The sequence below is a fragment of the Gallinula chloropus genome (assembly GCF_964237585.1).
Source record: "Gallinula chloropus genome assembly, chromosome: 2".
In the NCBI taxonomy this organism is placed as follows: Eukaryota; Metazoa; Chordata; class Aves; order Gruiformes; family Rallidae; genus Gallinula; species Gallinula chloropus.
Genome location: NC_140086.1, coordinates 55,041,757 through 55,065,883, shown reverse-complemented (window position 1 = coordinate 55,065,883; position 24,127 = coordinate 55,041,757). Strand labels below are relative to the sequence as shown.

Below are 24,127 nucleotides of genomic sequence, written 5' to 3'. Positions count from 1 at the left end.
AACTTGGTTCAGATAGGGATCTCATGTATCTATCAGAAAGCTGTCAGGGAGATCTTCTGGTGAAGCTCCTTATGAAAATAACCCTAGTAAAAGGCCAACTGTGTATCTTTTCATTTTAGGATTCAATTAAAAGTGAAAAGCAACAGCAACATCAGCTAAAGGTTAAGTGGAACAATCCATTTTATCTCAGAAGAGGTGTAAAAGCCCAAAGGGCATTAACCAAGTGCTGTATTTTTGTCCTAGTTTTTCTATCTGGTTCATCTGTAGAAAGCCCGTGGACTGAGGGATGTGGTGGGTAGGTAGCAGAGATGGAAGAAGCAGCACATTTAAATGGCTCATGTTCTAAGATCATAAACTCTAATTCTGGTCTAGAAGTGTAACACTGGGAGTAGTGAGGTGATTCTAGAAATAAGACCTGCATCCTGCCCCACTGTCATCTGACACAAAGAAGCACCTCACTTGAGACTATGCAGAGCTGAAGTACAGAAAGGTGGAGATACAACACCTTCCACTGGTAGAAGTGGGGACTGGAGGCTGCAGACTGTGTTACTTAAAGGATGACTGCAATCACAGTAAGGGCTCTTACTTCACATGGCCAACTTTTTCTCTGCTTTGACAGAAATTCATTAAAAAGTATGTATCGCCTCTAAATCCAACACATGGCAAGAATATTCTGAGTGTATTATACTCAGTATCCAGCTGGCTCCTCTGAAAGGTTGGGCATGGGTTGAAATAACATACATGGCTTGTAGGTCACCTTCTTCACAGCCACTGGCAAACACAGGAAGCTGTGTCACATGATACTCTTTACAGCAAAGACTCCCTTCACGCGGTGGAGGAGCAATCAGATTTTCACATCCATCCATGCTACCCAAGCACAGGCAGGTGATTGGCATGTTGTTCAATATTATGATTAAGCAGTCACAGAAGACTCATCTTTCCCAACTACTCCAGCTCTGAACTTGACCAAAAAATAAGTAAGAACTGCATCAGAACGGGCAAATTATGTCTTTGAAGACAAGTACTAATTGAAAATTAATTTGCGTTTTGACAACGCAATAGGTTCTTGCTCACCAGCGAGCTTTTAAATGACCACCTGTAAAACTGTCTCTCTACATCCCCTTGAAGAATCCCCCCACAAGTGTAGTATGCCTTCTGGTCCTCTACTAAAACTTGCTAACTGAAGTGTTTTGTATTTTAGGGACCTTAGGCCTAGTTATTATTGAACAATGAAGATTACATACATTTTTGTGACGTTGTCTCTCTAAAAAAAGTTACTGAACATTTGTACCATGACCTATTTCTTTTTTTCATGGGTAATAACACCTTAAGTAACTTTTGCCAAAATGGATGGTTTTCTACTTTTCTACTTACTAGAACCCAAAGGAAGAGGACTGCTTGCCTGACACACCTGAAAATCATATAATAATTCGATTTGCTTCCTTCTACTGAAGTGATCGAGCCTAGTTTGTCCTGGATGTTGACTGTGGCAAGAATGCATATTAGAGACTATAAACTGTAATTCAAGTAACAAAAACCTCTTAGCCTCACGTAGCCAAAAAAAAAAAAGGGTGATAAACTTACCTTGTGTAGCAATGTAGTGATTTGGTCTATGATAACCCTAAAATAAATTGAAACAAAAATTAGCAATATACACCTTGTTAGCCTTGCTATTACTGAAACTTCATTTAAACTAGTATTAAGTAAAAATCACAACAATACATATAATGTATTAGATGCAGAAGATCTTTCCAGTGGGGGAAGGACAAGGGAGAAAGGGAACAGTAAGCAAATGTGTTTTTCATACACTGCAACTGAAGTTGCAGCCTTGTACATTAGGGGACAGAAGTAATATGTTCTTTCAGTCCCTTGTTGGCTCTGCTGAAAATGAACATCATGAAATCCTCTCTAGCGCTTGCAGCTAATGGCATCAGATGCTCATGGAGGCTAAGATGTACCTCCAAGCTACTGCTATTGAGTGTGAAGCCTACTCCTTTTTTAACAGCTGAAGAATGCCAGATTTGCATTGTGCCTGAGGAAGGCATGGGGTGGGGTGGGGAAGATATGTTCACTCTGGCCACTGTGATTTGTTTAGGCTTTATTTCTGAGCAGTGAAAAGGAGGGTAAATTATTTGACTAAATGGTTTGGTATGAATACACTTGTTCAAATCTAAATAGGAAGAACATAAACCAACTCTATGTTTCTTTGATGACAAAAATAACTGAAACACAAGCTGCCCATGCAATAAAGACTGAATCTCTGTGGTTTCTTTGTGACACTGAATAGGTTGCCAATAGGCAGCCATACCATTTTTGTAGTATTTGAGCTTCTGATGTGATGGGAGTGTCACAGAAGGTTTAGATCAAGCACTACTATGTTGAATGTCAGTGTTAATCTTTTAATAATGGTTATGATGTGTTGCCAGTCATCATCAGGAAGAATTTAAAGCTGTAGCTTGCATGCCATTACAATTCCTTTGCAGAAGAGCAAGGGGCCTGGTAGTGATACAAAGTGGGAAAGACTCGAAACAACTGAAGATGCCTTGAATATTACAGAAAGGATATCATGAATTACAGGATCTTTACATGCCATTGAAGTAAAATTTGGAAGTCTGCGAACTGAGAAGTGTTCATATAGCTACAGAGATGATGTTTTTCTGCTGTGTGTTATCTAATATTCCTAGGGGCTGGGATCAAATTATTCTGTTTCCCAGTGAAAAAACACATGGGAAAAAATACAGCATAACCACTGCCCCTCTCGTTCATCCAAGAAAATTTCACAGTGCCTGTGATGGTGCCATTCCCTTATTAACATGTTTATTCTGACAGCACGGTAACTGTACTAATAATTGCATGCAAGAGTAAAATTGCAGCTGCTTCTGTAGAAGAAAAACAAGCATTTCTAACAGAAACCTAACAAGATTACAAACAAAAAATGCTGTGTTTTGTGGTCGAGTTGTCTTTGAAAGATGTCTGCAGCCCTCCAAGCTTTGCAATAAAGCTATCTCCGAGGTGATAGTGAGAATTTTTTGGTTCTTGCCCATTTTTTCTTTTAGAGCCACATTGTCTCCATCCTTCTGTACTTCTATAAGCAAAAAAGGTTGCTATGCAGCTATCTTATCAGCATTTAAAATGAGACTGTATAGTCCAAATCCTTATTCCTCACATATTTTAATATTTTAGAGTCAGATCTAAATCCAACACCAGAACATACTAGTAGTCTAAACCAAGAACAATCCTGAATGTTGGAGAAAGTGTGAACGTGGATGCAAATCTAAGTCCCCAACGTGAGTTCTCTCTTTCCTTTCATGACAGATTACTCCCTTCAGAGTCTCGTTGAGACAGATAACTAAATATATTTCCATATGTGCCTTTACCTCTTGGTGACTGAGCTGTACTTTCAAACAGCAAGGGACTGAATAGAAATCTGAGCTTAACTGTTCTTGAACAGGATAATAAACAAGAGAAAGAGATATCTCCCGAAAGTTACAACTTCTGATTGTTACAACTGAAGTACCTACTTTTCTTGTACAGCTCTAGTTGCCTCATACTCTGAGAAAAACATCTGTTACATTCCTTTCATATTGGTGATAAAATTTGAACTGCAAACTGTGACACCGTTTTTCAAAGCTGCCACTGCTGATCAAGAAATCTGTAGCAAACAGAGTTTCCTATGAAGCAACACTTGTTTTACTTAGTAGTAAGTGCATGCAGCACTTCATGCAAGTAATAAAATTATTATCTTTGCTATCCATAGATTTCTGGCTTTAGATAGTATTGACTTTCTAATGATTTTCAATTCTACTTTTGAGTTCATCCTTTCAACCAAAAAACCACCTTGTCTCTTAAAGAATTTATTCTAATGTAAAACATTAAGTTAACACGATGCAGAATGAACAAAGAAGCCACCTTCAATAATTAAACAGCCTACATATTTAATGAAATGTCTTGCTTGCATTAGAAGTACTGGTTAACAGCTGCAGAATATACTTTGAAGGCGACTTAAAAGTGCCGAGATGACAAGAGATTGCAAATCTCTGCATTAGGCATTACAGAGTTTTGTCACATTAATATGCAAACAGCTTTCTTTTAAATGTGGAATGATGCCAAGCTGTTGACAGGAAGTGAAAATAACATTTTGTTAGCCCATATAAGCACCAGCAGGCAAAGAGTAGCCATACAGCGTTGCTGGCAAGGTTTCAGTCTGGTGGCAGTTTGAAGCAACGACTCCTTTCATTTGCTTATTGACAAAACCTTTGAGGCTTCCCTCCACCCCCAGCCTTTAGTGTACACCTAGCTTCCCAAGATAGCCCTTCCCAACAGCGTTTAGCAGCTGATATTAGCTGTGCTATCTCTCACAAACTATGAATAACACGAAAACAATGAGGGGTGCCTCCTTGACTGAACAAAACGTGAAGTTTGTTGACTACACGAGAATACGCACGTCGATGTAATTTCCATTGATGTAATCGGAACTTGTCTCCCCCTCAATGGGCTGCAATCTCACTCGAGAATGATCGTCTGAAACGGGAACAATGGAGAGGGAAAAAAAGTAATTAAAGACACAGTCAGTAACAAAGCCCTCATCAAAATGCTAAAGTCAAACTAAACCCTCAATATTTGCAAGTTCATGCTTGTTTTGTTGTCTGTGAAAATATTGTATCTACATGTAATCATTTCAGTCATTCCCAAGGCTTTCTGAATCTCCTCTGATTTTCGTTTTGAATGTCTTAAGCATTTCTAATGTGAAATCCATTGCAATTATGTTTTTTACTTTGACACACCCCCTCCCCTTTTGTCAATAAAATAAATAAGTTGACAAAGGTCTACTCATGCTTCTGCCAGCACTCAGAATAAGCTGAAGTCATTCTACAAGGCATACTGCCACCTCTCAGGATCTGCAGGAAACTCGTGTTTTCAGTAAGGAAGAAAGCAAAACAAAGTAATAACGAAATCAAACCGGTCAGATAATGCCTTTGTCACAGAATTTTGCCCCACTGTGGCCATCTATATCTATCCAGGAACGTGCAATCACTTCCAACTCTTATTTTCCAAATTCCAATCCAAAACCCCACGGCATGAAACTCGTTTCTTGTCAGCTGCCTCATTTTCTTTATGGTACTGCAGCAGTGATTAAGAAGCGCTGGAGGCTAGAACCTCCCCCAGAAGAATCTCTGCATGCTGGCGGGGGGCTTGTTCTTACTTGGAGACTTCAGATGCTCCTCTTGATTCTCTTGGTACAAAAGCAACGAAACAAAGTAGTTTTTCCAGAATGCTGTATGAGTTGTTGATAAAAAAATTTGAGGGTATGATCTCAAGGATGGAGTGACGGTAAATAGCCACTTTACCGCTGCTTTTTTACAAGTTACTCTTCCTAATTAGATACCTCGGTATTAATGTTTTTGAGTGCTGCTTGCTAGCTGAGCTAATATTACTTGAAGCTAATGACATATCTTCATGACTGTCATTATTTTGTTGTAAATGAAACTTGCCACCCATGTTCTGAATAGCTATTTTTAAAAACTTTAAAAATCCTAAGAGATAACAAATGAATGAAATAACAGGAATTGGGTTAAAAATCTAACTTCATTGTAAGTAGCATATTATTTGCCCACATTATGGGGCAGAAAGGAAAGGCCAAGTAGTTCTTATAATAGAATTGGTTTAGAATTACAAATCAAGAGGTTTTCAAACAGCTAAGTAGTAAATAAAGAGGCAATTTTTTTATTTCATCCCCTTTTATGCTCCAAGTCTCCGAGACTGCAGACCTCAGAGCCTCATTTGCTTCCCTGAGATTACCCTGGGAAAGAGAAAGGGCACAGTTGTAACCCAAATATAGTAAATGAGAATGAATTTAAGTTCCAGGTGTAGGTTCTACACAGCTCTTATTTTTCTACTTTCTTGTGATTATTTCACCCAACAGTCTTCAGGAATGAGTTTTTCAAAACATGTAGGGATATTTAAATCAACTATGTTAATGAGGATAGCCTTTTCAGTCTCATGATTCACTTTTCCAAGACTAAAAACTTACAGTAATGTGACTCTCCATTACATAACCCAAGCTGATCTGACCCTACCAAGCTACGCTCATCCAAGTGCTGTGCTATTCTCTGCTTAATGAAGCTATTTATCAGTTTCTTCAGAACACAGGTTTGGCTCACAGGCCCTTAATTCTAAAAATCCATCTTACTTTAAAAGATACTACATTAGGAACTTTCTGGGCTCCAGATGTGGTTGCTACTTTTATGGTTTTGGGCCCTGATCCAACTTCTGCTGCAGTCAGTAGACTCCAGACATCAGGCTTGCTTGGCCTCATGATATGTCTTCATCCCCATTTTCATAATTTCCTGCATCACTTCCTTAAAAGCATTCTCACCAGACTAGTAAAGATCTCCACTTTGATATTTCTTGAATTACTTAGGGCAGGATTCAGTTGTCTAAACACAAGCATCTCACACCACTTTATATATCCTGGGCTATTCTGCCTAGCGTTTAGCTGCCTCTATGGAATAACAACCCTCTCATGTACATTGTTACATTTGTTGGTCCTGCACAGATGGACCTGAAATGGCACTATATGTCAACACTTAGGCAACTGAATCCTGTCCTTGATGACCTGCACACCAATGTGTTCCATATTGGGCAAACCAAGCTTAAATTTCCCAAAAAGAAACGTCTTTGAAATGTAACTTTCCTTTTTTCTTTTTCTTTTGGAAAGATTTATACAATTGAGTAACATGAAGTGGTATCTTGTCTTTGCCTTTCCTGTTACTTCATTATTTTCTTTTTTTCCTTCACTCGTTCCTTGTAACAATTTTTTGCTTTGGATTGGGCAAAACTAGGTAAGTTACTTCATAAGTATAGCCCTGATTTCTTCTTACATGCAGCCTCTCTAGTACTGCATTCTCAGCTAAGTTTCTGGGAATTCTGGAGGTAATGGACTGTTCAATACCCATTCATTTGCAGTGCAGCTGGAGTGACTCCCTTTTCTTATTGCCTTGAAAACTCCAGTTAACCCTTTGCTGTGTGGCAACACTTCTTAATTTGAAAAAATTCTTTAGTCAACAAAAAGAAATGTTACTGTGTCTATGCTTGTGCCTATGTCAAGTAGATTTTAACCTAAGGGATGCACAAGCCATATATTCTCCCAATGTGTATGCTGATTCTTAAGTAGCCCCTATAGATTTACCGGTTAGATTTTTAGGGTATTTTTTCCTTTATAATTCAGCCATTCCTGACATTTTTTGGTAGGAGTTACACTCTCTCCAGCTCATTGTTATTTCAATACCCTTCTATTAGGAGATCAAATTTAACTTTGCACTGATCACTTAAGCTTTCAAAATGAGTTATGTTCGAGTCCATTTGTCTTTGTAGAAAATGGTAATAGGTAATGAATATAAGCATTTTATTCTTGCTCCCCTCACGTTATCTACTACATGTATATGCCAGCCTGCAGACTCTGATCTCTAACAAGCCCCTTGAGTAGCTGGTTGATTAGCATGCCTAGCCAATGACCCTTTCTTGGGACGTGCCTTGCTGATTCTTTGCAAATCAAGCCTTTTATAAATGTCTCACCTAAAATCTTTAGCTGCTTTTAAAAGCTGTGATCGATACTCTCTTCTCATTTAGTCAATATTGAGTGAGGTAAAAATAAACACATAACCCCTCCCATTCCTAAGTTACCTCAAGATCTCTCCTGAGGAAGGACCAATAGATTTTACCAAAATCCATGTATAACCCTACACAGTGATGGCAGAAAAGATATTTTTCCTAGGGAAGAAGAGATTCATTTAGCAGATTCATGCCAGTTTTAGTTCCTAATGAGAAAAACACAAGGCTTGTTCTGTTCAGTACAGAAGGAACATGTTTTCTGTGAGTGACTGGACTGTGATCATGATTCAGCTGGCTGATGTAGTAGCCACTTTCATACAGTGGGTAGGGCACGCTTGTAGCCAATTAAATGCACATCACTTGGGCAATGTAAAGCATATTGCCATTCTGACAAGCTCCTGCAATGCTGGCCGCTTGGTGCTATTGTTTTAGTTTCCTAAGAGAACAATAACTACAAGCAATAATGTAACAGTAGTATCTTGGGGAAAATTTAAACAAAGAGGATAAATGGATGGAAAAAGCCCTACATTAAATGCTTTACAGAAAAAAATATACTTTTCATTATAATCATGTGTCTGTAGTCGGTGGCATCTGAACCATCATATTTTTAAGTCTATAAACACAGCATAGAAGGGCAACTTAGTAATATGCGCTTTTCAGCTACAGCAAATACTTTATACAACTATTTGGTACAAATTTTAAGAAGTACTTAAGAAATTGTACTCTCAGACAAGGGATCATTTATCCAGAAGGAAAACACTTCAAATAATTAAACAGTTAACTACCCCATTTGAATATATGTATTTAACAGAAAAACTGTGGGCAGTTTCAGCCTCTCTTTTAAGATACTGCCTTTAATGGATTTTAATTTTAACTGTGTTTTCACAGCCACATAAATAGGAAGTATTATTGACAGTAACTCCATCCAACTCCTTCCCTTTGCTAAATACTAAAGGCATTAAAAGTAAATTGAGATCTAACTGATCTGAGTTATATTTGCCCTCCCAGAAAGTCTTCAGTATCACTTGTAATTGCCATTGATTTGTGTATCTAATATCTTTTACTCGTTTTCCCTCGGCTACTCATCACTTCATTACCTCAGATGTATAGCACCAGTAGTCTTTGGTTTTCTTCATCCAAAGGGTGTCAAAGCATGAGGCAATGCCTGACATGACATTCAAGAGGGGACTGACAACAGTAAACATGACTAAAAGAGAACATCTATTGTCACAGGCTTAGAGTGGACATAAAATTTCATGACAAAGGATAAACGTAAAAGTTCTTGGTATTTTTATTTCTGCCTTCAGTATTTTTACTTCAATGACAATAGTAATCTAATGTATTCCTACATCCTTACAAAATAACAAGTTTGTTACACGTTAAAGATTGCTTGGAGGGATACAAGCAAAACCACATCTTGCTAACATCTTCTTTTACATATGGTTCAGCCCATCGTGATATTCACATTTCCCTAGAAGATTCCAGTTCCTTTTTCAGTAAGTAGCACAGTATGTTCCCCAACTGCACAGCAATGCTATCGTGCCCATTCAAAATGATGTGGCAGACAGCATCTCTCGCTTAACTTGCCTCTGCCTCCACAAGAATTTCCTGCAGGCTCTCCTTCTCCTTCTGCAGCAAGTTACAGAGCTGCTTTCTTTTTGTAGGCTGTCTCAGCCTTGCTGGGCCACATTGATATAAGGGCCTATTCATACCACCTATTGTAGGTCACTAAGTTAGGAGTTGGCCCCTCTAGACTCCATATGCAAGCACTGCAGAGAAGGGTACCTCTTGAGGTGGTGATTCAGAAGAATTCAAATGGATTCTCTCTGAATCATTTCCCTAGAAGAGCTGTCCTCTCTGTCAAGTCCATGTGGTTCACCAATGAGGAGACCTAGGCAGATATGTGCCCGGACAAGGATGTGGACAAGGTTCTGAAGTTAGGCAGTGTAAATACACACTATGTACTCCTTTAACAGGTCCTCCAAATGTTCAGACTATCAGCACTGTTTATTCTTCTATGCTGTACCCTGTATCTAGGGTTATATATGATTTCTAAACTCCAGCACTTTTATTAAATGATCCCTTCTTAAAGGCCATTGTTCATTTTCATGCTTACAAAACCTCTGACGTGCTGTGACTGCTGCTTACTTCTGTTTATACCTACATCACGGTTATCTGTCTGGTAGAAACTTCCACTTTGTTTCTTAGATTGGGAAGGAACAATCAGGGAAGGGATCACCATCCACATACACTCTGCTAACTTGCCCTTTAAGTGTATGACACCATTGTGTAAATACTAATACAATTTTATCCAACATGATATATTTTCTATCCCTGTGTTCATGTGCAGCATCTCTTGCTACAGCATTTTGCAATCTCATAATGTCAGATTTAGGGGTCATTCACAAAAGCATGCTATCATATCCTCAAGTTATTTTATTAGTAGTACATTTAATCTTTATCAAGCTTGGAAGCCTGGCATTTTTAAGTAAAACATACAGACTCTGTTTTTCCCTTGGAGTCTCTCCAGCGTTAAGAGGGCAGGTCAGGATAGCTGTTACTGTTATGAAGGAATACATAAGCAGCAGTATTGTCCACTCCCACAGTACCTAGAACCCAATATCAAGGTGTTGATGTGGTCACAGGTACTCTCTCACTATGCTGCCAGGAACAGTTTGGGAGCTGCTAGAACTGGGTGTTGGTTAAAGGCGTCATCCTCCATCAGCCAAATGCTGACCAGGGGATGGAAGGTTATACAGAAGGCTAGCTCAGAAAATGCATTAGACCTGGCAGGTTTTTGGGGAAAGAAAAAAAAAAGCAACATCTTCCCTCACTTTTATCTTTTTAATTAGAGAAGAGGAATATAAGTTTGATGTGAGCATGAGGCTGGTGGTCATTCTTATCCAGTTCTGAAGGGAAGTTAACACAGTGCACAATTATGTTGTCAACACTTACATGCAATGATATTCCCGTATCTATTTTTCATTCTGTTCTCATCTTTCTTAGCTGAATCCCATGGTGCAGACTGTCCTTCAAAGAAACTCTAAAAAAGGAAAGAAAGTGACATTAAGAAAAGCATGCAGCAACAGTTACCTTATGGATAAACCAAGAAGGACAAACAGTACTTGTGGGTATTGTTCTTAGAGTGTTATCTAACCAATTTTTTTATTAAGCAAAAACAGGAGTCTCCTCTTTAAATGGTATTTATGCATAGTTCCAGAAGTTATCTAAAATTTGCCCCAAGATTATTTGTGTAATACCAAGAAGAATTACTTGCATGTGAAGTGCTACTAAACCTTTCCAAAGCTACATGTTTGCAACACCAAGAGTCTTTCATTTGTGCTATCGAGATTCTCCACATAGTTCTCATACGCACATATGAAGCCAAAGCAGCTTCATCATCAATGTTGGAGTTGCTCCAGTATTTGAGAGCACAATTACACGCTGTACTAACACATTTTATTTTTGACATATCTACAAGTTTCAGTTACTTCTTGGCAGATGACCTCCGGGATCTAAACATATAGGTATTGAAAAGAATTTGGATGCAACCAGCATGCATGTGTCTTTTTGTATAAACACAATTTATGATACCACCAAGATGATTGTTGTGTCAGAGGGTAAAAAAAGAAAGAGATTTTATGAAAGATATAATCTAATATTCACCAAACCTCTGTGCTGTAGTTAACAAAGAAACTTGAAGGTGCTAAAAATGAATTTTTACATTAGTAAAACATGCTGCCGAAAGGCAGTGAGTTGTTATATGCTATTTGTCCTGAGCATTCTAAGGTCTAAAAGAGCATTTGCACAATTTCTTAATTCACATACTGTAAGTCATATAATGCAGATGAATTTTATTATTTCATATTGAAATACTGATCTTGGGTTGAAAAAGAAAAAAACTCGGTAGAATTCTGCCAGAGCAATGGTCAGTCTTAACTCAAGTGTTGATCTTTTTAACAGAATGATTCAAGAGGAACATGAAGGCACACGATTTACTTTGCTGGCAAAATAAGTCAAAACCAATTAGGTCCCAAACAAAACATGGAAAACCTCAAGGAAGTGTGTATCTCTTGCAAGACCTCAACACATTCTGGACTATCATTAGTGTCCTTTGCCCTCATACTTAAAACGCATTGTTGTTCAAATCCCAACAATTTCCACTATTAAGGAGCATAAATGTAAAAATAAACCCTTGGATCTCTTGAAGTCAATGGAACACAGGGGCATGCAGGATCTAAAATGAGTTCACTAGAGTGCCGGTTTTCTACTTATAATGTGGAAACTCTTGGGAATCCATGGATTATTTCTAAAAACTTTGTAAATAATCACTTAAGAAAAACAGAAGCCTTATCAAAAGGCTTCAATTTGTTTGTCCTTCATCTCTCCACACTTGTGTAGAAAACGTTTAAAGGTCTGCAAATTGAAATGATTAAAACTCACTAATGTAAGTAAGTTTCTCCTTAATCATGGGGTACCATCACTGGGTACAGCTCTGAGAAATGTAGATTCTCACCAGGATAGAGAAGTGGCACCCAGTAAATCCTAAAGCGATTTACTGCTCTGTGGCTGTGTGCCAAAGAGGGAGCAATCATTATCTGGTTATGTATCTGCCAACTGCATTTAAAGCAGGCAAGCCCTCCCACTCTGGAGTTTTCTCAACTGGAATTCCTCTCCACGAGCAAAGACCTATGTCTTGATACCTTGCAAAGTTCACACTTAATCTCAGACAGCACTGGATGACGAACAACTAAACACAGTTAAAGACAAAACAGATATGGAAATGTTCAGCATCAAAGCTCCAAAAGCAGAGCAAACAAATCCTTCATCTGACCTAAAACTTGACCTGCTCTCTTCCTCAGGATTCTGCGTCTCAGTCAGCAAGATGGACTCCCAAGAATTCTAGTTTTCTTACAGTCCTTCTGCTACAGACTAGTGCACAGAATTGATCCACGAGGTATTACCCAGCAAGCGGTTTTGGGTGTAATTCACTAAGCATTATACATGCCATTACAGAGAGAATCCTGCTGATACAGCTTCCAAGCCTACACCTTGAAATATGTAGGACCCAAATATACTCCTAGGGAATTCTCACTTCTCCCAGTCCTACTAATGAGCTTTTAAAAAATTGCTTTAAACCAATCGATTAAAGTAAATCTCTGGAGAGAACTGGGAAAGATTTGCAGGGTTCTGAATTCAGGGAAGATACACAATAGGCAGTGTACTGGTTTGGGCAGCTCATCTGCTTCTCATCTCTTAATGTCTGGGTTCAATTTCTCACACCTGTTTGGAACTTCTGAAAACAGTGATAAGCTTAATGAACCTTACAGATAAAATAGCTCCTAATAATATATCTGCAACATAGATAGTTCTGTTCTTTAGAATACATATATATCAAACCTCACACAATAACAAAAACCAGGAGACAGATTTACATTTGCAGCTACTGCATACGGACTTCACTTTCTTTATTAAAAATGTATTATAGGAAAAGAACTCTAGATATATATTTTTCTTGGGGGTTTTATCAATAAATTAGTGAATGATATAAAACCTATCACATAAGGAAAACAGACCTAATTTATGTAGAACCATTTTTCTTTTGAATTAATTTTAGGATACACACAGGTATTTTGGTGAGAAGCGTACAGAAAAGATAAATTGAAGGAAGAAGTATTACAGTGCAAACGCCTAAAAAGAAACAGTTATTGTAAAAGACAGCTGGAGTGTCATTTCCTAAATTCCCCACGTGCTGCCATTACACAAACCGCAGCAGAACGATAATCCACAATGAATTTATAAGGAGAAATCCCATTTGTCCCACAAGTAAAGAACAGAGCAGATACCTCATAACAGATGATCTGTCAAGATCTTTCCTTACTTGTGAGAAATACATGTTTCATTACAGAAATTTCTTTAATGTCTTTCCTGACATATCACTCTCCGGGGAGACTGCTGCACAGCAGCCCACACATTATCTTAGTGGCTATTCATCCTAATTCATCCTTAAAAGTTTCTTGAAAATATGGACTATTAGGAAGAAATATGCCCCCAAACAGCTTCATTCCACTAGATGTCTGGCAAAGGCAATGGAGAACCAAAAATGAGTCTAGGACGCTTCTCAAATCGTTTAAAGTAAGCATTTCTTTAACTCAAATCACACAAAACCTTGGCTGCCCAGCCCCCATGATCTACTTGAAAAATTAAACACTTTGCAAGCCAGCTGCTATTACAGCAGACATTTCAGTATGCGACATCAACTGTCATTCTGTTATTAGAAAATATTTCAGTAATCAGGATGAAAAATTTTCTCAGAACAACTGAGTTACACAGAACTGTTGTGTATGTAACATGAGAATCGGTCAGTGATGCAGCAGCAGGATCATCTCAGGATGAATGTGACGCTTTTGCTTGCTTTAACTCAACGCTGCAGTGGTTTCCATTAAAAATTAAATATTTGCCAAGGGCTAATTCACTGTGACCCTCAGAAGAGAAAATAACTGCAATAGCTCAAATGAGAGGGGGAGATAATCATTGCAAATACAGATTTTTAAAAATTATTCCCTTATTTAAAATTCATAAGACCAGAAAATAGTGCAGGGGACCTATATAAAAGTACAGGTCAAATAAACTGGAACATGGAGAGCAGGGTGAGATCTTCAGGATACAATTTGTACCTCTGTTGATTGCCATTTTTGACAACGCACTTTCCATCCTAGGTTTTCATGCTTCCAATTAAGGGCAGTAAGAATAATGCATCTTTGTAAGCACTTTAAGATCTACAAATTTAAAGTTTGGAGTGGAATGACTATTTTTGTTATTAATCCAAAGCCAAGCAGCAACTTTTTCAAAAAATACTTCATAGTTGCTAGGTGACAACAGTGCAGTCTCCTACGATGTCATTTACAAAATGCAAGCTCTTAGAAGCAAAGAAATGAGAAGTTAAGGACATCATAAATCTTGCTCTGCCTACCTAAGAAGCAAGAATATTATTCATAGATACAACAAAATGCATATTTCACTGTGTAACAATCTTAAGCTTGATCTGTGGATTTGTTTTTAAATGTATGACTCTTTATGATGTCTGATTTTTCTGACTGATCCTAAGTTTCTCCACTGGTAAATTCATTTTTCCATTCCTATTTCTAGACAACCTGATTAAGATGTACTTTAGCAAAAAGAGTAATTTGACGTATTCAGTTATAAATGCCCCTGGATTTGTTTTTAAGCTACACACAAATAGTTACACTGTACTTTTACATCAGACCAGACAACTAACTGAGTCTAATGGAGGTCCTTTTCTAAACTCAATTAGCTATAGCAGAAACTTACATTTCTACCCTAGGTCCTTTCAGTTGCAGTTAAATTAGATGCCTAAATTGCCCTGAATTGGAGAGTGAATACACACTGTTAGTTTTACCTAAATACATCACCCTTTACTGCTGCTGTGTCCACTTTATATATGAAGATTACAGATGGAAAAAAATTATATCCATTAAACTCTGAGTTAAGATCCCAGTACATTAGACTCTTCTTTCTATTTACAAACCCTAGTAAATATGTATTTTATTTTAAGCAAGCCCATAAATGTTTTGGGGACAAGGACCTTCAGGCTCATGTAATGAACAGTGCAATATTTATAAATACAGTCAATCTGTCAGTTCATTGGTTTTTTTTCTGTTTTCAGAATCTGCAAAATATTTGGCACATGAGGTTTTGTTACTTAACAACTTTTTTTTTTTAATCAGGAAATTGAAATAATCACATTCCATTTTGTTGATAACTAAATATTTAAGATTGCTAAGGAATTAAGAAAGAAGAGTCACTGATAGTTATGATAAAGAAAGCTGTGGGGAGAAGAGGTCCAAGCTATGAAGCAACATTTTTAATCTTCTAGTCACTTTGAGGAAAGATTTTATCATTGAAAATGCATCATCTGTAAGCAATAGATCACCTCAACTGTTTGTGAGAAGTGGTAAATGATTTCACTGATGGCAACCCACTGTATGCAAGCAGCTCTTCATACTTCAATCTTTGCTTTGGTCACTGAAAGCGTTTGTGGATGACAGCGCGCCACTGGAGAATATATTTGCCATCAGCTTTTTCTTCTCTGTCAGCTTCAATCACTGAGAATTATGTCCAGTTTTCAAATAATGGAATTTAAAAAAACATTTTACTATGCCTGCCCTTGAAAACTGTCTGTTGCAAGAGCCAATGTGAAAATCTATCTAATCAATGTAAACTGCCTTCGGCAGCCATAAAGCACTTATCGGTGTGTTACTGTAACCTAGGTGTGAGCATGGAAGAAAAAAATACAGTGAAGACTGTTGCAAATAGAATATATTTATGTTATCACTGAAACTCCCTCATTCGGTTTGGAATTTTCTGGAAAAATTAGGCTGATAGCTTACATAAGGTTTTCTGAGTGTGAGATAGAAGGTGAAGATCAGCCTTAGAGCAGATACAGTTATAGTCCTATATACAGCAACTCCCTACAATTGTTCCTAATGCTCCTTTATGTGGTTCTGCATCAAACTGAGGTAAAAAACCCCAACCAAGAAAGAAACATCCTTTCATAAAAGCCTGCATAGACAGCAGTAGGAAAGGCAGTCTTTTTCCTTTTCAGGTGCATTTGGGTTAGTCTACATTGCACATAAGCAGAATTCCTTCTGCTCTTTTGGGACACTGAACATCACAGTCACTGCTTACATTAAATGCTGGAATGGACGGGGAACAGTTGCCTTCTGCGCTGACTGCAGCATGACTCACCATTTGGATTTCAATAAAAAGGACTAAACCCATGTGGTAAAACCAAACCTGGCACTAATTCTGTCACTGTATTGGTGTGCTCATTTTTCAGGTACAGGGTGCTTTCAATTAGTGTAGTTCCCAATACCTTTGTAATGGTAAAGGCACGGGCTTTGGTACTCTTCTGGAGAGCTGGCCAGTCTCCTCAAGGTATAGCTGCATAATAAAACCACACCACAACGACTGAACTGCTTTGGTGTGGTATCTTCAATGACATGGATGCTTGTAGCAGTTACCGTGAGTTACCTCTACTTGACAATGGCACTAGCAAATGCACATGATATATAGTTAACTCTATAGCATAAGAATGTAGCTCAGTTATAAGAATAGAGAAGTAACAAGTGAAAATGACTTGTCAGTCACTGTGGAAGTTGTGAAGGTGTTGAACACCTGCAGGAATGGCAGGTTGTGAGTGCCAGCCATGGTGAAACCTAGATTTTAGGCACCAAGTGCATTTGAAGAAAATAATCAAGAATTAGATATTCTTTTCTACCCCGTCCTGTATCTGGCCATGTCCGGGGTTGCTCAGGGAGAGGACCCAGAGGACAAAGGAGGGGGGCCCCTGAGTGACACTGCAAGACGATGGCATGGCTAGAACCCAAATGCAGACCCACCTGACTTTTCTCTTGGGCCATGTCCTCTTTCCTGCAGAACAAGGAAGTCATGCAACTTGTAAAATTGCTCTCAACTGGATTGAGATCAGCCCTGAGGAGAGGGACTTGGGAGTGTTGGTTGAAGAAAAGCTCAACATGAGCCAGCAATGCACACTTGCAGCCCAGGAAACCAACCACATCCTGGGCTGCATCAAAAGAATTATGACCAGCAGGTCAGGGAAGGTGATTCTGCCCCTCTACTCTGCTCTCAAGAGACCCCACCTGAGTACTGAGTCCAGATCTGGGCCAGACTGGATGGGCCTTTGGGCAACCTGGTCTAATGGAGGATGTCCCTGTCCATGGCAGGGGTGTGTAACTGCATGATCTTTAAGGTCCTTTCCAACCAAAACCATCCTGTGATTCTATGATATATTTGTGATTGAAATATTTTAGTAGCTGCATAGCTTTAGTCTCCAGTGGCCAATTGTCAGTCGGTCTTAAACAATGATAATACTGCAAGAGAGTGTCATGGAGTACTTCCATAATAACTAACAAAGTATTACTTTCCATATAATTTTTAAACCAACCGATTTATGAGATCTATTAATGTAATTTCTTGTCTTGGTATCTAACACTGCCACACCTGAAGTTCACTTGTAAGATTCAATGGCAGGAACAGAAATCTTTATAGATTCTGTGGAGTGGTGTAAAACTTTGATAGATCACCTTGTTTCGATAGGCTTTCAGAGCCATTTTCATTCTACATAGTTAAGCTTTTAAAACTCATTACTTTAATTCTTTTAAAATTCTTTAAGACTTTTGTATAACAAAAGTTTTCAGAAATATGGTGAAATGCGAATTAATAAGACAACTGCAATAGAACATACAATTAAAATTTTAATTTAGAAACTTATTCCCTGGCATACTAGATAGCAATAACTTAACCTCATTAATCCTCCTGATTTATCTCCAGCAGAAAAATATAGTATGGTGATGGGATTTTATGATTTATTTTTTTTTAATAGAAAGGTCCCTCAGGGTACAATATGCACACTTGCACTGTAACTCATGTGCAGGACATACTATTTTTAACTTGTGTGTGAAAAAGATTAGTTTGTCTCAAGTAGTGCTTATTTCCTCTCATGAAAGTAGATTTCCTGCTTTTGAAGGACATAATGAATAGTTTTCACATCCAGCACGTGGAATTTTTATATGTCTCTATTCCTCCCCCACTTTTTTTTTTTTAAACATAACATGTAATTAAAAGCTTTTTTTGCATCTATCATACTTTGTGCATTTCCAAGAAGACAGTGACCTTGAGGAACACTCATGACTGTGATGTCTGTAAACATAAAATATGTGGGCACAGGCTACAGTGAATGCCAACTACTTCTGTGCTTTGATAGGAAACTTCTTCTGGAGAAATACAGAAAGACATTGATCACCACATAGCCACAATCCATCCTTTTGTGAACAAAACTTCATTATTCAGTAGTCTGCTATCTCCTTGCTTCATCCCTATGTTGTTCCAAAGGATGTAATTACACGTCTTGATTGCACGCTACATGAGTAAAAGATGGTGCAGACTTACTTCTTAATGAGAATTCCTACTTGGAAGGTATTTGCACTCAAGGTTGAGTGAATTTGTAAATAAAGTTTAAAAATAGATTCTAAGTTAACTTTTTTATACGATCTTTGGAAGGGTAGCATGTAAATACTGCAAATGATTTGGACAGAAGGAAAATATTCAGACTGATCACTATGGCATGGTTTGAATGAATGAGGCCCAAAAAGGAGAGATATCTGAAGTTATTGGTAAAGGCAGATGCATCAACTCTGAGCCAATGCAGGTATCAAAGGTACCGTTACAACCATTTAGCTATGACTTAATTCAGAGAAATTATTACTGTTATTTTTAATAATTATGATGATGGAGATGATAATACGCCCTTTTCACCCTCATCTTTGAAAATTCACCTCACTGTACTGTATTGAAGGATAAGCTATCCAAAATATGTGTTGGCTGGTACTTTGGTGAGTTGCTGCCAAATTATCAGTTCAATCACTGTTTTTTCCAGCACCACTGTAGTTATTTTTGGTGCTCTTTTGTTATAGTTGTTTACAAGTAGCCATAATGCCAGAGCCCTGGAACTTCCAGATTGAGGAAGCTGCAATATCCCTGTTAATGGTGTCACAGGCTTTGATACGTTGCATCATCAATATGTAGTATTTGCTAGGACTCCTGAGACTTTCTGTTGAATAAGCTTTATAGAAGTAAGGAACTGACATCCTATGTTTCCTAGCAGTGGTTTCCTACAAGTCCTCTTCAGTCCTTGGCTGCAACTTTGATCCTCATTTCCTTTCCCTCTCTTTGGAGTTACATTTGCCTAAGGATGTCTGTACAGTTGTGCATTGCTACTCTATTGGAAAAATGTGGTGTTTTCTCATCTCTTTTATTTTGGTCGGGGTTTTTTTCAATTTTTAATAAAGAAACTCTTTTTTAAGTGCCTTTCTGACAAGCAGAACATCCCTTCCACAACACTACTTAGGACTCAGACGTATAACACTCCTAGATTTACTCTGTAGAAATCAGAGTGTGAGCAGGGAGGTGGATTCTACAAAGTCATTTTAGGTACCTTAGAGCTCTTAGAATATTATTTTTGATCTTTTTGTGCACTTCAAATTTGAATTCAAAAAACTAATACAAGATTTCTTCTGAGCCTAGCCCATATTTCCTCCTAAAGATTAGCACTTTGATATTTGATTTACTTTACAAATAATAAAAGCTTGCCCCAGGGAATGGTTTCAAATAGCTAATGAAATGTTATTAAAGCAGAGCATAAAGATACAATGTGCTATGAAAAATCTAGGCAAGAACTATAGATTTTTTCTTCCTATAGTAAAGAGAAGAGTTTGCAATTGGTTTAAAATATAACAGGAAAAATGAAAAAAAGAAATGAAAATGAAAAATGGAAAAAGAGAGAAAGAGAAGATTTTTTTTTAATTCACCAGAAGAAAAACAATAGTGTGCATTTAACTGAGGTAGGAAGGTTTGCACTGTAGTCACTATAATCTTCTGTTCACTCATGTTTTACGTAGTGACTGATGAGAGCCTCCACTCATTGCCCACTTATGATGTGTAATGCACACAACAAGGCTTAATTAAGGATTCCAAGAAGCTCTGTCTGAAGTCAGCGGGAAATACTTCCCATGGCAAAGTACTTTCCATGACTTGACTGACACTGAAGGCCAGGACACTATTCTGAGAAGCTGTATTACTTGCAGAGGTACCATTTATTTAATACCTGTGCACTTCTGTCATCTGCTTGCTGAAGATTATTTCTAATAAAAGGTGATCAACACTGAACTGGTGGACGCATACGCTGATAAGAAAGCTGACTTCTGACACATTTCTAGTTAATCCAGTAATATTTTTGCCTGATTTTATCTGAATAAATCATTGTAATTGAGACAGTGTGCTGAGCTCAGAATTCACAAGAACTGCCTGACTCTTCAAATTATCAGCTGACCCAAGCATAGAAAACCTGACAACATCTTCAAATCCCTTGTAAGGACAAACTGTTTCTGATTTAGAACCACGTAACTTGGAAAATCCTTGAATGTAATAAAATTCCCTGAGGCACAAGAAAACAACATGTGGAGTAACAAAGTAAAAGCAAACAAATGTTGAATTTGGGAAGTGAACAAAACCCCTCCTATCTTTAACATTGTTGCAATGTACACAGAGCTGATCTAACCTTTCAGAAGTGATAAAACACCCCTCATATTTTGCTCACTAAGTGAGCCTCAAGGGTTTTTGAGAGCGTATCTAGGCCACTCTACTTAATATAGTTTGGATAGAAGATAAGAAACAAAGCCAACATAATAAGATTTTAATTCTGCTACAGGGTGACACTGACATCATAGTAAACTACAAGATAAAAGACTGAGTACACTGGTGTGCACAGATGGAGCACAAATATTTTGCACACTGTTGTTTTCCTTAGGGGATAAGATAGTACTTTCAAGGGAAATAAGAGTAGTAAGGTAGGCGAAAATAGAGAAAGGTCTACTTGCAATGCCCTTTGAAAAAAAAGATAGCACTTCATTGTGCTGGTTCATTACATTTCTTGATCTTCACAGGAAACTTCGGTGCCTCGATGTCTGCTTTGCAAATACACTATTTGCTAGCATATATAAAGTAATTATTCATTCCTCTAGGCTTGACTTGTAGCCCAGCATTTTCCTTGTTCTAAAGAAAAAGATCTCCTTATATCTAAAGCCATGTGTCTACTTCCTGCTTTTCCTGGTTGGCATCCAGTCCCTGCGCCTGTCGATCGCGACACTGTTCTGCTCTGGGGAGACAGCACATGGGGTCACAGTAGAGCTGCTGAGTGCTTCCACAGTGATGGGAGCTCCTGCTACTTCACTATTCAAAACTCCTCACTCTAGCTTCTTGAAGTCCTGGTGCCTTTTCCCAGACATCCCTCTGCAGGCTCACATACTGTGGCTCCTTCCTGACAGTCATCTTCCTTTTGGACAACTACACACTTACTGGGAAGGAATGGGTGAGGATAAATTTAAAAAAAAATGCTGTTGGTCTTAAATGATTCCACACCTCTCTGAGAAACTCTTGAAAGAATAATACTGAGTATTTAAGAGTACATAATCAGCATAAAAATAGTAGCAGTAGTAATGGGATTGACAATGATGACAAGTGCTGCTGTCAATTGTTAACCTAATCATTTTGAGCATGCCCGCTGCATACTGACAGACAGCAGAGCTTCCATGCAGCCCCAAGACTACTTGTTAGAACGACAAATGTCTGGTTAGGCGCACTAATGAACAGCAGCAGCTCACCATCCTGAGCTGTTCTATTTTGATGCTTGAAATGTATAAACAGCACTTCTGAATTCCAAGAGAGGTATGCCTGCGGCAATTTATCAACCAGGATTCAAACCAGACAGTTTATTCAAATATAGAATACGTGGCATCACAGGCTACTCAGATGGCCCACACTCAGTGAGTGGTTCAAGTGAAGTGGAAGTACTCTGGGCTAACAATGAGGGATGGGCAAAAAGGGTTTCTGTCCCTAAAGACTGTCACATGAATACCACTTCTCCATCATTAAGCTAACATCAGATATGGGGTACTAGTTCTTTGCCAATGGATAAGTACAAACACACTATACACAAGTGACAGTTTCACCACGGCATGTATCCACAGGAGCTTATCAACGGACTCTTGGATTGTCCAAGTCTGTTTCCATGTAATCAGCTAGTATATTCCTGACGCCTCTTCCTTTCAAAGAGCTTTGAGAAGTCTTCAAATCTTGTATTGACCTCACACAGTAAAATGGGGATCTCTGGATGTCACAGTGCAATTATTTACCACTCACACAGCATACATCCAGAGAACACACTCTGCAAGTGAAAATACTGGACTACCAAACAGAAAGAAGTCCATATCCAGGAATGAAGATGGGGAAGGCGATTTGGGTGCCTTCAGTTACTCATTGGGCAACAAGGATGTACAAGTAGGAGCACAGTTTAGCAAACTAATGAATCAAATGTACTATTTGCAGTAAACAGCACCCACTCCCCCCGCAAAAAAAAGGGGGTGGGGCGTAAAAGTGTCCACATTTGACAGAACAGGCTTTTTTCCAATGGACAAAATGCTAAGAACACAAAGGTGAGCTGTTCATGGGGCAAGGGAACTAACTGAAAAGTTATGATGTCACACAAATGGATTACAAGGTAAGAAACTTATCAAATACAGTGTTAGTCATGCAGACAAAAATATTGCTTACATTTGCAGCTTTAAGAAACAAAAATGAATAATGGATAGTTCTGCACTTAGATCCCACCTATGACACTGTTGTGTGAATTCTTTCCGTATGTGCAGGACCCTTGTGAACATGTTACCTAACTACTCTTTTGTTCAGACTCTGATCTTGCTGAGTATCAAAACAATTCTTCAGTAATGAAGATTGAGGTTTAATGACTTGATGTATAATTTTGCTTTTTGCAATCTGCTTCTTCATTTTCTCTTTTGCATAAACTGAGGAAAATACAGCCATTTATCAGTTCTCCGTGGACACTTCAGGATTTATATACATTGCAGCTCTACATTTTTATTCTACATTTCCTTTCATTAGAACACTGCACTCAAGCTAGATTAATTGAGGCAAGCCAACATTATAAAAGCTCTGTTGAATAGCGGCAGATGCCTTTATTCTCTCCATCCCTCCATAAAACAAAACTTTTTAAAATTTGAGTCTCTATATAAATATTTCCCTTACAAGACAATACAAAGATACCAGGCATCTGTCTCTCATTAAGCCAATTACTAGTTGTTTAAAAGAATCCAATAAAGTCAATATTTATCAGATTTCTTATTAATAAAAGTATTGTTAGACTCTACGTGCCAAACCCTGCCAAGGGAACCAGAGAAAATTATGAAGAGTGAGCTAGATGGACAAGAGGGACTTGGCACTGAAGCGTTCCAGTCCCAGCACTTGGTGGATGTCCCAACTTTGTCACAAACACCCACTTAAACAGCAGGGGAAGACTCACCACTATGAGATTCGGAGACATCAGCTCAGCAGGGACCAGACTTCCAGCTGGTGCATTAGGGAGGACATAGAGTAGAGATGTCACAACAGAGTGGTAGGGAGGTCAGTACTGGGTCCCATTTCTTTTAACAGATTCATTAATGACCTGGGTGATGGGGCAGCCTGCACCCTCAGTGAGTGTGCAGCAACAGATCTGCTGGATATGCCAGAGGGTTGTGCTGCCAAACAGTGGCACCTCAACAGGGCTGGTAGGAACCTCATGAAGTTCAGTAGGGAGAAGTGCAAAGTGTTTTACTTGGGGAGGAACAACCCCAAGCACCAGTACATGCTGGGGTCTGACTGGCTGTAGAACAGCTTTGCAGAAAACAACCTGGGAGTCTTGGTAGACACCAGGATGAAGCTAAGCCAGCAATGTGCCCTTGTGGCAAAAAAGCCAATGGTATCCTGGGCTGCGTTAGGAAGTGCTGCCAGCAGGTTGAGGGAGGCGATCCTTCCCCTCTGCTCATCACTGGTGAGGCCACAGTTACACCGGTGGGCCCAG

At 38.5% G+C, this 24,127-nt stretch overlaps 1 protein-coding gene across 1 annotated transcript in view; it reads right to left on the bottom strand.

The window, feature by feature from the left end:
* PTPRM (protein tyrosine phosphatase receptor type M) overlaps positions 1-24,127 on the bottom strand; it is a gene marked incomplete at its 5' end in the record, with an annotated part of 481,602 nt that overhangs the window by 52,136 nt on the left and 405,339 nt on the right. The window contains 3 exons of the mRNA XM_084260019.1: positions 1,585-1,621; positions 4,445-4,521; positions 10,567-10,654. Coding sequence (XP_084116145.1) covers positions 1,585-1,621; positions 4,445-4,521; positions 10,567-10,654 — 202 coding nt within the window. The remainder of the gene's footprint in view (positions 1-1,584; positions 1,622-4,444; positions 4,522-10,566; positions 10,655-24,127) is intronic.